General features: G+C 37.3%; 2 protein-coding genes across 2 annotated transcripts; both read left to right on the forward strand.

The window, feature by feature from the left end:
* Positions 1-2,203: 2,203 nt before the first annotated feature.
* On the forward strand, positions 2,204-6,978 carry sike1 (suppressor of IKBKE 1). Its single transcript, XM_037773841.1, has 5 exons — positions 2,204-2,639; positions 4,017-4,122; positions 4,207-4,349; positions 4,471-4,584; positions 5,855-6,978. The coding sequence occupies exons 1-5, from the start codon at positions 2,481-2,483 to the stop codon at positions 6,008-6,010; spliced, it is 678 nt and encodes a 225-aa protein (XP_037629769.1). The 5' UTR covers positions 2,204-2,480; the 3' UTR covers positions 6,011-6,978.
* Positions 6,979-7,971: 993 nt separating this feature from the next.
* Positions 7,972-13,129, forward strand: micos10 (mitochondrial contact site and cristae organizing system subunit 10). The gene is made up of 4 exons (XM_037771494.1): positions 7,972-8,111; positions 9,520-9,567; positions 12,682-12,788; positions 12,902-13,129. The coding sequence occupies exons 1-4, from the start codon at positions 8,048-8,050 to the stop codon at positions 12,908-12,910; spliced, it is 228 nt and encodes a 75-aa protein (XP_037627422.1). The 5' UTR covers positions 7,972-8,047; the 3' UTR covers positions 12,911-13,129.
* Positions 13,130-15,535: the final 2,406 nt, after the last annotated feature.

Below are 15,535 nucleotides of genomic sequence, written 5' to 3' on the forward strand. Positions count from 1 at the left end.
TGCATTAAAAAATGATTGGAATTTACTGTTTGGTTTCATTGTCAAATCTTATAAATAAGGATTTAGAGTGGCTACATTTGGATTTAAGAATATTACATTTTGCTAAAACTATTATTAAATGTATTATATATAATTCTTTACATTTTGTATTATTGTTATTGTAGAAACCAAACTGTACATTATACCAGTACAACAAAAAATCAGAGTCAATATTATCAGTAATATAACAAGACACCTCCGTCTGGACATTGACAGAACAGGTCCAACATTGTGTCTTGAGACATTTCACAAAAAAGCAGTCAACACAAATGTCTTTTTTAAATTTAAGAAGAAAATGACCTGTAGGATAATATCTATGTAACATTTTAAAAGAAACTTCCCTTATTTTATTGGTAAGAAGATATTTGTAAAAGCCCATTTGCATTAATCTATTGGTTAACTAAAGGTATATTATTGTTAAACAAGTTTGTATAGAATTGGGATTTATTTTTTAATTAGATATGCTGATTATTTCAGAATTATGTTACTGGAGACTTTAAATGCTGATAATACTTAAAAATCTTAAATACAGTATACTGTATGGTTAGATCTTTGATGGCTGATCAAACATGTCTCAAAATATATATTACTGTGAAATCCCACAATCCTTTGATTTCAAGTACCATAGAGGGACTATACTGTATAAATAAACAATGCAGTCTGAAATCTATATGCATTATTTTATTGTTACCATATTCGCATGCGTGTGCTGCTGTGAGATGACAGGCATAGTCATGCGCACAGACCTTTGTCCCCTCCTGTACAGTGTTGTTTTGTTTCAGGAATTATTTGGTACCGTTGTACAGCTAATCAATCCCCACTACGTGTGAAAATCTGTAGTTCTGAATACATACAACATTGGTGGGTTACATTTTATAGACTTCAGATCTCTTAACAATACATTCAAACAATATAAAAAAAAAAATCCTACCTCTATTTGGAACTTCATCTCTCATCACATCTTCTCACATTTAGGTGGCCTAAAATTAATTCTGCTTTGTAACTATAGTATTAAAAAACTGCCACTTAAGCTTTCCAATTTTCATCAACAGGTTCTATTGGCTTGGGTACTGATTTACCAGAACAATTTCTCTCTGCAGAAATGTTATATTTGGAACAACTGTAATATTTTGTATTAGAACATGTCTTCATTTTATGATAAAAGGTTAAACAATGGTATTATACTAGTGAGTCAGTTTAATAGAGCAGGGCTAGTACATAATTACTCCAATAACCTCAAAAGAATTTTCTATAGTTTTTGACTCTATCTCATCTGGTATGTACATGTTATTTAAGAATGTTGTCCATTCTCTGCCCTTGATAGCATCGCCCCCTGACACAATTCAATCTCCATTCTGTAAAATTAGTTTTTCTTTTAATAGATGTATGAACTCGAGAATAAGGGCCTTTGTTTCAGGACAACATGGTTTCTATTCCGGCAGCAACATTTTATTGGAGTAATTTTGTTAGTGATATTGACTGGAGGAAAGTTTGGTCCTTACCACAAAAATTCCATCTAACAAATAAGGTAAAAGAGGTGTCATTTAAATTGATCCATAGATTCTATCCAGTGAAACATTTCTTACATTAGTTAAAGAGTGACATAGATGTAAATTGTTCTTTTATGCAATAACATCCTGAAACTTGCTTTCACTTATTTTGGTCCTGTAAATTTACATATGAGCTGTGGATAGATGTTAACAGTTTTATACTTGACAACATTTTCTCAGATTTTGCATTTTACTATAGAAATATGATATTTGGTTGCTATGATTACAGTGACAAAGACTGAAATGCAGTTTTCCTTATTAATATAATTATAGTTCTCACCAAATGTGGAAAAAAAGCCTAATACTGTGTCAACGATTTCTTCCTCACAAAACAACAAAGCTATGAAAACAATGAATGCATTCTATATCTTCATCATCAGTGAACTTATTGTCAGACTCTCACGTGTTTTTATTTTTTATTTATTTTATATTGGATTTGTTTTATTTCTGTTGCCCTTTTTAAGTCTGGCACTGCTTTTCATTTATGTTTATGTTGAAATAAAAACTATTTAAAAAAAAAATCAATAAATTGCTACAACCAGACGACCAATAGAGGGCGCTACCTACCAAGGATTTATTTAGCAATTCCTGATATATAAACAAAGAAGAAGAAGAAACGGAAGTGACGTCATCGTTCAGTCTCACACGGAAACGGTGCACTTGACAACAAAACAGAGAGAGAGCAGTTTGTATGTGTTTGTACTGAACTTCTTCTGTATACAGACACATATGTCCGAAGGCCTGCAGTAGTTAGTACACGTAGCTGTAGAGACATTACAGCTGCCTCGGCTGACCGAGGCTAGACAGCTGTGGTAAGGTGTTTCAGTCTAATCCAGCTGGAGGTGTGAAGCCGCTTGGTTGCGTTGCCTTCAGGAGTTGTCAGGTTCCAGTATGGCCTGCACTTTGGAGAAAGTGTTGGGCGATGCCCGGACCCTTCTGGAGAGGCTGAAAGAGCACGACACGGCGGCCGAGGGACTGATCGAGCAGTCCGGGGCTCTCAACCACAGAGTGCAGAGCATGAAGGAGGTGGGCAATGCCCTTCCAGACAAGGTGAGGAGGACAACTAACCACACTGTTACACAGAGATCTCATTCAATGCTGCATAACTTACATACAGACTTCTTAAATGAGCTCTAACTTACCCATGAATTTATAATAAATGTAGTAAAATAGAATTTAATGCACCACAATTTCACCAATATTTCGGATGATCCCACAATCTTCTCCCATCAACAGAGGGAAACATGTGAACTAATGCTAAGAGCAGAGATTATGATGAGATGAAGTGCTGCTTGTTGGGTCTCTTCTCTGTCCAGTTTATCTAAACATCCTTCAATGTTTCAAAAAGATTTGCTGAAATGTTTTGTACATGTGTATGTTTGGGATAACCACAACGATCTTAAATTCCTTTATTTTTGAGAGGTGTTTGGCATGACATTCATTGATAGAGGTTTCATTTTAAAGGTCCCATATTGTGAAAAGTGATATTTTCATGTCTTTTATATTATAAAGCAGGTTTAAGTGCTTTATACATACTGTTAAACTATCAAACTATCAAAACGCTCAATATACGAAGAAATACACACAGCCCGTATTCAGAAATTGTGCGTTTGAAACAAGCCGTCAGGATTTCTGTCCATTTGTGATGTCACAAATATACAATATTTAGACCATTACACGGTTTTAAACATAAACATTCTAAATGTGTCCCAGTTTATTTCCTGTTGCAGTGTGTGTAAATAACATCAGCTGACAGGAAGTAAATATGGACCCACGCTGTTGCCTAGCAACGCAATTCTGTTGAAATGCACTAAAACGGTGCGTTTCAGACAGAGGGTGAATACAGGTATATTCAGGCAGACAGTATGAGGAAAATACTTTTTTTTTTTAACATTACAGCATGTAAACATGTTCTAGTAGAAACACAAAATACAAGTATGAACCTGAAAATGAGCACGATATGGGACCTTTAAATCTTGCATGACCCCTCTCTTCCTGAGACTAGGTGTTATTTTGTTGTTGTTAAGCAAAAAAGCAACATCGAAAGCAACCTTCAACGACTATATGTTGTGAATGTCATGGAAACTTTCCTATGGAGCCAATATTTTAGTAGTAGTTTACCTTTTGATGCTTAGATTTTAGTAAGTAAATATTTTTCAGAATAATTTTGTACCTTGAAAATGTAAATTAGGACTCTCTCTTGCGAATGAAGCCATGGCTTCAATCTATCCTGCTCTGTTGTTGCCATTATACCACTTTTGAAGTGAGATGTCTTTCAGTTTGTAATTCTTGATGGTTGTAATATGTGTTGTTGAAGTTTATATATATTCCCCTATGTCATGGTTGATTTACTATGAAAATAGAGCAACACATCTTTCTATTCCTTATCATTTCTCTCCACTGTCCTATTCTGCTCTCTCCTCTCAGCACACAGAAGACACTTCGGAGATTCACGAGCTGACAAAATATAAGCCTCATGTCCTTCTGACTCAGGAAAACACTCAAATCAAGGAACTACAGCAGGAGAATAAAGGTAAAGAAAAGCCCACTCTATTCTGTTGATTGTGTGGCTGGTGTTTTATATCTTTGCTCAACCTCTTCACGACTGTCTCGGCAGAACTGTGGTTATCACTTGAAGAACACCAGTACGCGCTAGAGTTGATCATGGGTCGATACCGCAAGCAGATGCTCCAGCTGATGATGGCAAAGAAGGAGCTGGACACCAAACCTGTTCTCAGCCTCCACGAGAACCACGCAAAGGTACACCGGCTGTCTTCACATTTTAAAATTCTCGATCATTAGTAGGTTAGGATTCCAGATGGTTGTACGGTTCAAAATGCCTTGGCTTTGGGAAACGTCTTGTTTTCTGACTGTTCTTCAGGAAGTGCAGAACCAGGTGGAGCGGATATGCGAGATGGGCCAGGTGATGAGAAGAGCAGTGCAGGTGGATGATCAGCACTACTGCTCTGTTCGAGAGAGGCTCGCTCAACTAGAGGTGAGCACAGCGCTTTAGTAGAATCGGGAACTGTAGTGGTTTTCTGAGTAGATCCATATTTCTAGAAATTGCACACTGATACTTACTCTGTGTCTCCACGTGGTATCCTTTGTAGGTAAGATGAAGATATACATAGTAATACATAAATACAAACCTGCATTATTGCATGTATCACCTACATAACTATACCGTAATTGAATAATATGTGTACATATAAAACAATATACATGATTGCTCTTTCTGTATATATATGTTTAAAATCTGTAGATCTGTAAATCTGGAGAGGTTAAATAACGCTCCAAACTTGCACTAAATTTTGGCGAGGAAAAACTCGCAAAGCCATTTTCAAAGAGGTCCCTTGACCTCTTACCTCCAGATATATGAATGAAAATGGGTTCTATGGGTACCCACGAGTCTCCCCTTTACAGACATGCCCACTTTATGATAATCACATGCAGTTTGGGGACAAGTCATAGTCAAGTCAACACACTGACACACTGACAGCTGTTGTTGCCTGTTGGATTTGAGTTTGCCATGTTATGATTTGAACATATTTTTTATGCTAAATGCAGTACCTGTGAGGGTTTCTGGACAATATTTGTCATTGTTTTGTGTTGTTAATTGATTTCCAATAATAAATATATACATACATTGTGGCAGTGGTGTAGTGGAGGGTATACACAGGTATACGGAGTATACCCACTTCTTTTTCTGGCAGTGTACAGTATACCTACCTATTAGCCAAAACGCCATTGGAATATACTGTATGGGAGAGTACACCCACTGCGTCCTTGGTAACCTACCCATCTCTATTTATTAGTACGCCTAACTACCACCACATCATCACTGAGTTTTGGTTTTATGATATCCACCTCTGAGATATTTACTGCCAAGGTGAATGGAATTATGTTTTGTGGCACTCACAGAATTGAAAAATTACAGGGACCGTTTTTTCCAGTAGAAAATAGTTGCAGTGATAACTGTAATGGAGAGAGTGTTTCTGGAAGAAGATGCAACTGTTGAACATTTTAAAATTGTAATTTTTTGTAATTTTTTGTAAGTTTTCAATGCTGTAAGGGCCACATATGTAATTCCATTCACAATGCGGTGGAGGCAGAAATCCCAGAGACAAAACTATCTGCATGAATAGATACCACTAGAAGTAAATGAGAAAATACAGGATTATATATATTTTGGATGAACTTTTTTTAACTCTCAAAATTCCATCTGGACATTTTCCTAAAATATATGGTCATTCTGTCTTGTTCAGATTGAGAACAAGGAGCTGCGAGACCTCCTGATCATCAGCAAGAGCTCTGTGAAGGCAGCGAGAGAAGAAACCAGCCAGCCAGCAGCAGCAGCAGCAGCAGCAGCAGAAGCAGAAGCAGCACAAGAACAGTCCCCTCAGCCAGAGTCCTGCGAGTGACAAGAACAGCTTCAGTGTGAACTGTAGTTGGGGCAGCAAGTCCTTCAGGACCAGGAGACAGGGTTGACGATCTCTTTACCTGTGTTCAACACTTTATTTTTTTACATAGGATGGAATGCATTCAGACCACAGCATATTTTTTGTAGCGAAGGCCACTTAAACACTTAAAAACACCCTGGCTATCAGATGCATTTACCTGCAGGTATATCTGGATGATAGCTATTGTTTTCATATGTACAGTATGTGTATAGTCACTGCAGTGAATTTCACATAAACCGGGACTTTTAATGAGGTGTCTTGGTTATCGCTGACAAGAATTGAGTGGAAGCTAAGACATATGTATTGGAGAAAAGGCAGTAAAAGCAAAGGGGTGTTATTTTGTTTTTTGGCCAAAGATACATTTACTCTTCAAGGACACAGTTTCTACCTCTTTGGTGCCCCTTTGCTGTTAACACACATTCACGATGTGTAAAATACTCATAACACCCCTACTATGAGTTCACTTGAAGTCCATTAAGATACCAAGTATCCAAGTACCAGTGTAGTCTGCACCATTTTAAGAGGCTGTGTTTGATAATCACTCTGTCAACAAGATGACTTTTGGCTGTTTCACACAGTTTGCCTGCTGAGGAGTGACAGTGGATCATTTGTATGGGATTGTCTATCATGTAATGAATTTGATACGTTTGTCAGTCTGTTTGTAGAATTCCTATATATATTGGTGTCCCAGCTGATGGCACATCTTTATTTAATGGTAACAATTTCAAAACACGCCAAGTTTTCGTGTAATGGATATCAAATGTTTGCGCACTGTATGTGTCAGAAAATGTATATTGTCATCTCAGGAAATCAGTGTTAATAAGGTGAACATGCTGTAACGACTTCATGACAGTGTACTGATTTGTGTCAAACGGAATTTCATTCAGAAAATTTAAAATACATTTGCAATAAAATGGTGTGTATGTGAATATTTTTTTCTGCCATGACATACATGTATAGACAGTAACTACTGAATGTATGGACAAAGAGTATAGAAGCAGAGAGGTGAAACTCTGGTGCGTTTTTGACAAAGCAGCTAGATGGCCCTGCAGTAGTGCTGCCGCCATTCTGGACTGTAAACGACAATGAGTCCATGGCCATGGATGTATAAAGAGACGTCTGTTAATCAGGATAATGTTTTGCCTGCCCACTGCACATTTAAACTGGCAGTAGGCAAGCAAAAAAAATTCAGCATTTTTTTCAACAATTTCAAGTAATGAAGTAAAAAATAATTGGCATTCGTATGATTATTAGGCTGAGCTGAAGGCACAGGTGTCCAACTTCAAGACATTGGGATAATAATTTTTAAAAATCATATGGGAGGATGTGATTGTGTCCTATGTGGAGAAATAGACCAGCAACACTCTGTCTGAAACACAAAATGTCATTCTTTCTCTCCCTATGTCTGTAGGACAGATGTACACCCATGCACATCCATGCACCCATGCCTTTGAGCCCACTCTGATCAGACTGACAGTTAATTTCCCTGAAGCAGGAAGGCTGAAAAAAAAATTCAGCCCGAATATAGCTAAACCAATTAGTTTTTCTGATGTATTAATCTGTAATAAAAACAAAATAGAAGAGCCATAACAACTCAACTTCATGTTGGCCCCTCTGAGATTCATGCAGTAGTTAAACTATTCTCTCCTTTACCACACGATGGCGACATTGAGCCGTTTTGCTTTTAACGCATCGCGAGGTTTGTAAAAGCGGCACAGTGTTGCGTTCAGTAACCAGGCATAAACCTGGTATAAACGAGCTTTTTCATGTTTCATTATTTTTTTCCCCCACATATATTGTATCAACAAAATCGTGCCTATAAAGTAAGACTTTCTCTAACTCTGGTGGCCTACAAATCCGTGGTTGTATTAAGAGAACGCTAAAATCCACTACCCTTTCTTACGCTCCTCTCGTTAGAATCCTATATCTCCGACGGCACTTGAAAGCAGCACCGGAGCTTTCGTTTGACAGTAGTGAGAGAAGCTAACGTCCAGCAGCATGTCTGAGAAGGAGCTGGGGAAGAAGTGGGACCGATGCTTGGCAGACGGTGCCATTAAACTCGGTAAATATCTCAAAGCATTCCACGTATGTTGACATTGTATCGTCCCGGAATAAGGACAAAATGAGCAGCAGGTTTGACTGTAGTCCACCGCTGTCATTGACTGGCTGAGAGGCTAGCTAGCTAGCGTAAAGGGCTTGTAAAGGACAACTCAATGACCATCAGATCACGTCACCCAAGACTTATTCATGATGACGGATACAATGAGGGTTAATTCTGTAGTTTCATTAAAGTTTGCCCTAACGCTATTCATAAATATATGTTTCCCATCTGAAGACTTTGCTGTTGGGAAAAAAACCTAAGTGAGAGCTCCATTCAGAAAATGACTATTTGATGCTTTTCTTGCTTTTCGATACGTAAACCTTCGATAAGACATTAAATCAGACGTTTTGACGCGACAATAGTGGGCCCTCATGAATTCGGCATACATATAAAACATCTATTTTAACAGCATGTAAACTTTTCCATTGTCTCAGATTATAAGTCAACAGTTTTCCAGAAGGAGCTCTCTAACGGTAACGTCATGGAAAATACAACAGGGAGCTGGGACAGGTTGAGTTTATTTATTAAAGCTGGATGAATCAGTGGTATTATAGACCAGTGGATCCTGTAATCTGGCTAAAAAGTCTTCAGTCATGTATGTACTGCTAATAAGAAAAGCACCATAAATGTGGCAGATGTTTGAATGGAGTTTGGTGTGATGCCAGTGACACAGCATCAGCTATTAGGAGTGAGGTAGCTGTGATCTACTGGGTATAAAGACCACAGCTGCTGTTTGAAACACTGAGAGGAAATGACACCACATTATTGACCAGTTTTAGAGAAAATATGGAGACAAATTGACACTGTAATGTTACTTACCACCACCCTACTGTATGAATGAGAGGAAGTTCAAATTTTGAGTTTCAAGTTTATTGCCATGTGTATTTTCAGGTGGAATTTCATTCATTCATTCTCACTGTGCAATATCATTTTCCACTTGTGCAATTTTGTTAATAGTCTATTTATTGTCAATACTGTATATACTGCTCCTATTTTTATACTTCCTTCTATTTAAATGGTTCATATTTTGTTACACTTTGTTTAACTCTTTTTTACTGTGTTAGCTGATGCATCTTGTTTTTTGCACTATCCCCTTTGCTGCTGTACACTGCAAATTTCCCCACTGCGGGACTAATAAAGGAATATCTTATCTTATCTTATCTCATTAGAAAGTAGTACATTACAAAGCAACAAAGTTTGTGCTATGGCTACATGAATGACATACATAATGTTAACGTAGAGACAGTATGAGACAACATATGCACACAATAGATAGATTCTAGCAGCATAAATTAAACAGTCAATTAAAGGTGCATTGTCATATCAATGTAATAATGTAGCTTTTTTTATTTCCCCTTTTTTTCTTCAGGCACCGGGCTGGGGTTAGGAATCGTGCTTTCTGTTCTGTTCTTCAAACGTAAGTAGTTTCAATGGATTGTGGCTGCACTGCATCTTGAACCTTTAATTTAACTCTTGACAGGAAGAGCAGAGCTAGGAGTGATGCTCTCTAGCTACTTGCAGTCTGAGGGGTGAAGAATATAAAAAATCATGTGCACCAGTACCTCAAAGACATACCTGCCTGCCTAACTTGCGTTCACCTAACTTAGTTAATCTAGTTAAAAGTAGGAGCAGGTGTAGCGTTGAGTGAATCTACAATGGTCAGGAGCGCACCATCGCCAAATGTCAGCTGGGATCGGCTCAATTGGGATATATATATATATGTATATATATATATATATATACTTACTACATATATATTTACTTACTACATTCCTATTTACACCTCTGTGTACATATATTACTTCTCATCATGCATATACTGTACATACTAAATCCTGTTTACATATTCAGTCTTCCCGTCTGAACTACTGTCATCAACAAAATTACAACTTTACATCTCTATTTTATACTTACTTATGTTTATATTTATTTTAACTGCACTATTTTATGCCTTAGATTAGCATTTTGCTTTTACATTTACTTGTGTGATTTCCTATTTTATATATACATATTTTATGAGCATTGCTGAAGGAACCTGAGACCAAAGATTTTCAATGCCAATGAATGCTTTGCTGGAATAGACATATGACAAATAAAGACCTATAAAACTTCCAGTTACATGTAGAGGCAGGTGTGGTGCTGTCGCGTCTAGTGTGGCGTATCAGTGGAGGGTGGAGTGAAGCTGATGTCATCAGGTGCGAAGCACTATGTCACCACACCTGACACTGCACCTAACTGATTAACTATTTGTTATTAATAATTGCAAGTAAGTATTGTTTTTAATGTGTGAGAATATACCTACAGTGCAAAAACAACATTTGTTTATAAGCAGGCTGCACAGCTTTCACAGGGACGTCTGTGCTATAGTAGTTTTTCATATCAAATAGTGATTAAATATTATTCATTATATCATTAATTAATTTACCCAAATTTTAGTAAAGCCTAAGCAATAATGTCTAATCACATATAGATGCAGGTGTGGCGACACAGTGCTTTGCACCTGCCGGCATCAGTTTTACTCTACCCTTCACTGATACACCACACTAGATGCAACAGCACCACACCTGCTTCTACATGGAACTGGAAGCTTTATATTTTCTAGGTGTTAGATGTAGCTGCGATGGTGCTGTGCTCCTGACCATTCACTTAACATCACACCTGCTTTCTACACGTGACTAAGTTAATTTAGTTACATCAGATGAAGTGTTGGTGTGGCATATATAATAATGATAATAATAATACATTTATTTATATAGCACTTCTCAAAACAGATGTTACAAAGTGCTTAACAAGACAATAAAAGCAGATCAATAAAGTAAAAAATATGGTAACTGTTAAAACAGAACATCAGACAATAAAAGCAGATAGAGTAAAACAAATATGGTAACTGCTAAAACAGAACATCACAGAACATATCAATAATAATAGAAGTGGTAAAATGGTAGGAAAAGTTCATAAAACAAATATACAGTATATATACATAAATGTGTATAAATGTACACATGCGTCCAGAAACGGATGTGTATGAATTCTGGGGTCAGACCAAGTTGTGCTTTAAAAGTGAGTAATACAATTTTAAAATGTATTCTAAATTGTAGGGGAAGCCAGTGCAATGATGCCAGGACCGGTGTAATGTGTTCCCTTTTATTGATGCCCATTAGAAGCCTGGCAGCAGAGTTCAGAACCAGTTGTAGTCGTGAAAGTTGCTTCTGACTGAGGCAGGAATACAAGGAATTACAGTAATCTAGTCTGGAAAAAATTAAAAAGCATGTATGACTTTCTCCATATCACTGAATGACAGAAAAGATTTTATTTTGGAGATTGTTCGTAATTGTAGAAAACAGGCTTGAACAACTGTCTTGACCTGCTTTTCAAAGGTGAGATTGGAGTCAAATATGACTCCTAGGTTTCTGGCAGAGTGTGTGGCATAGGGAGATAAGGAACCCAGCTGGTGTTTAAGCACTTTAGTCGTGCAGTTTGGACCAATCAATAAAAGGTGTGCATACACCTTAAAGTGTAGCGTATCTGTGGCACAGGCAATCATGTTGTTAACGTGTTAACGTTGCACCTAAATTAAACACACATCGCCTATGCCACATGCATGACGCCTGTGTTACCAGTATAAGTCAGAGGTCAGGTCAGGCGCTAGTGAGGCGTTTGATGTACTGGTGTCTATGATTTTTGATATGTTTCACCCCTGATACTGCAGCACATACAAGCAGTTGTCTGCTACTGCTAGCAACAAAATCACTTTTTTCTTTTGACGCAGTAACAGTCTTTTGACAATCTTTTGTCAAACTAGGGATGCACCGATACCGGATCATATATCAGGATACTGACTCAAATAGCTGGATCGGATATCGGTGACGATATATTATATGCATTATATACTGGAGTTTTAATTCCTGTTTAAGTTCTGACCAATTTGTTGCTGCGTTAAGAAGGTTTACACCTGACCTGAATTTTAATTCCTGTTCATTTTGAAGATTTTCTTTGCCAAGTTGTTGGTGTACAATTTATTATTTTAATAATAAATAACAATTACGTAAATTTATATCTACGTATTTATTTGTTAGATTTTGGTTTACAAAGTTAGGAAAGTAATGTTTAAGACAAGTCTGATGTTGCCTTCAACATAAAAGAATGATCCCAGTCACTTCCACACAGTTAATTAAACACTGTTTAACGGATCAGTACTTGGTATCGGCCGATACCCAAAGCCCAGGTATCACTATCGGTACCGGGAATGAGAAAGTTGGATCAGTGCATCCCTATGTCAAACAACACTCTTATCTAACTGAACACATTATTCAACATACATTTATAAGAGTATTTATTATGAGTAGAGCATCGACAACATCCATCCTCAAAAGCACAAAATGGAGCATGTGAATATTACAGTTAAGTATAGACAAACAGGCAAGGTGACACAACAAGAGTGTGAAAAGGATTTCACACGCCATCTCTGGTATGTTTTTAATAACACTGTGACGTTCTTGAGAAGAGATAAAGTACCTGTTTTCATTTGTAGGGCACACTTGGCCGATTTCATTCGGCTCAGGAACGGGACTCGGCATGGCGTACGCCAACTGTCAGAATGACATGAGGTCCTCGTTTTTGCTGCACAGAGGCGAAAAGGTTTGTGTGAGCAATAAAACACAATAACAACTTACAAAAAATGATTCCTTGTCACTGTGTCATTGTTTATGTAAATCAAGGTTCATGTAACTGATTTCTGTTTTCTTTAACAGGAGCAATAGCTGCAAGTCAACGAGGGACTGTCGTTTAATTTTTTTTTTTTTTGAGTTGCTCTTTTTGTTTTGCTTTGTCTGTCGGAGAGTCGTCATTTGCACTGTTCTACAGTTAGATCCTTAGTCTCCCTGTTGAACCATCCACCCTAGTATGACTCTATATCATTTGTATGTGCCTGATCAGGACAGTCTGTATGTATTTAATAAAATAATCACAACAACAAAAAATGATGCCCTGGTTATTCATTTTTCCTCAGATGCTTTATAATGGATGAAAACTATTTAAAGTGGCAGTAAGCAGAATTATTTTGTGCATCATCGGGCAAAAATTCCATAATAACCTTTCATCATATTGTAATTCAAGTGTTTTGAGAGAAAACTAGACTTCTGCATCTCCTCATGGCTCTGTTTTCAGGCTTTAGAAAATCTAGCCCGTGACAGAAGACTTTGGTCAATCACAGGTCATTTCAGAGAGAGAGAGCGTTTCTATTGGCTGTTCATTCAACGGAGGCAGCTGTCAATCACTCACAAACTCTGATCAAACAGTCAAACTAGACAGCGCTGATCAAATATGAATCTATATTCTGTTACATCAATGCCTATTTCTCGCATAAAACGTTTTCAGAAACATCTTGTAGTGTACTGTTAAGCTTTAAAATGAGAAAGTTTTCTCCGGCTGGTGGGCGGTGCTTGGTATTTCTTCAACTGATCTCAACATGGCGGCCGGGTCACAAAATTTCTAATTTTACAGTTAAACAGCACACTTCAAGCTGTTTCTGAAAACATTTTCTGTGAGAAATAGGCATTACAGTAAAAGAATATTGATTCATATTTGATCAGCGCTGCGCAGTTTGATCGGCGTTTGCGAGTGATTGACAGCTGCTCAGAGACGGCAAGGCTCCAGCTCGGCTCTGATTGGTTGTTTTCCTCCGGTCTGTGAAACCCTGCAGATGCCATTAGGAGCACCAGAGGACACAGAGGAACATGTTTTTTTTTTTTTTTCAGATTACTTGTCTCATGCACTACTGTCAGGATATAGTGACTGTTTATAAAAATAACTTTTATTTAATCATATTTGCTCCAACCTGCCTACTGCTGTTTTAACATCATATTGAACTAAGTAGTACAAAAAAGAAAAAGTAATAATGAATTTGAACAGCTATAGCTTATACTTCATACACTCCGAGCAGTAATGGGGATACTTGGGGGAGTAATAGGAGTCAAGTGTTAATGCAGCTTTGAAAAGGTGGGGTTTCAGTTTATTTCTGAATGCGAGTGGGAGTGATTTTCTGAGATGGTGTCGTGGAGGAAGGTGGGGAGAGCGATACAAACGCTGTCCCAGACGGTGGTGGGCTCGGTGTGGGTGAGAGGGGGTCAGAAGGTTGGCAGCAGCTGATCTGATGTGGCAGATGACAGGGGCGTAGTGATGGAGGAGATTAGTCAGCTCTGAGGGGGCATGAAAATCGAGAGCTTTGCATATTATGTTTAGTATTTGACGGCTATTGAAATGCTGGAGTGCATATTATTTTACCCCACGAATGCTATTGTGTTATTTTGTATTCAAGTGCTCCTGTTGGGAAGTGAATAATTACCATGTCTGGATTGAGAATAATGTAGGAGCAAGGTGAAGTGACTATTGTTTTCTGAGTTGTTGGAACAGGGAATGTGAATTTGTTTGAGTTGAAATGTATGAGTCACTGAAAAATATTTCATGAACTTTAAACCACTTCTACTATTGATGAACTGGCACCTTATGTATCTGAGGGTTTAAATGAACATTTTTCATGTCTTTTTGTTGTAGAACACTGAGCCACAGTGAAAGCAATTTCACTTTTTGACCCTGACAAAAGAGAAAAATGAAGACAAAGCTTCACAAATTTATGTCTGTTAAGTTCAATTATAAAATGCAAAAAAAATGATTGCATAAGTATTCCACCCTTCCCACTGATGCACCTGAATCATCATGACTGGTGAAGACAATTGTTTCAGAAGTCACACAAGTTGTATGGAGATCACTTAAATTCAAGTTTCGACAAGTGATTTGAGGTGAAATACATCCGTATCTGAAGGGGCCAGCAGTTATAAACAACAATATCATGAAGTCAAAAAAGGATTAAACAAATCCAAGACAAGGTTATTGAATAGTGAAAGATACAAGACCATTTCTATGGCATGGACTGTTTAGTAAAACATTTTAAAGGTGCAAGGTGTAAGATCTGGCCAGCATTTTAGTTGGGGAGACACCCCAGGCAAAATTATTGTTTTTCATGCACTCATGAATTTTGAGATTTTGGGCTATTTTGCTTCCATAACATGTCTTCTTTCAGACTATTTGAAAGAAAACATCCAAAATACACATGTAGGTGTGTATTTTACTACACTTTGTCTATTTGTGTCTGTAGATTTCTCCTAAATTCACCAAAGGTTAGTTCATTTATGTATACAAGTTATGTCTCATTTGCATATTTCAGCATTATATTTAATTTTTTTATTTGTAATAAAAAAAGTAATTGTCTTAAAGGGCTAGTGTGTAACAATTAGGGGGATCTATTGGCAGAAATGCAATTATTTAAAATGAATAAGTATGTTTTCTTTAGTGTATAATCACCTGTAAATAAGAATTGTTGTGTTTTC

The sequence above is a fragment of the Sebastes umbrosus genome, chromosome 6 (assembly GCF_015220745.1).
Source record: "Sebastes umbrosus isolate fSebUmb1 chromosome 6, fSebUmb1.pri, whole genome shotgun sequence".
Lineage (NCBI taxonomy): Eukaryota > Metazoa > Chordata > Actinopteri > Perciformes > Sebastidae > Sebastes > Sebastes umbrosus.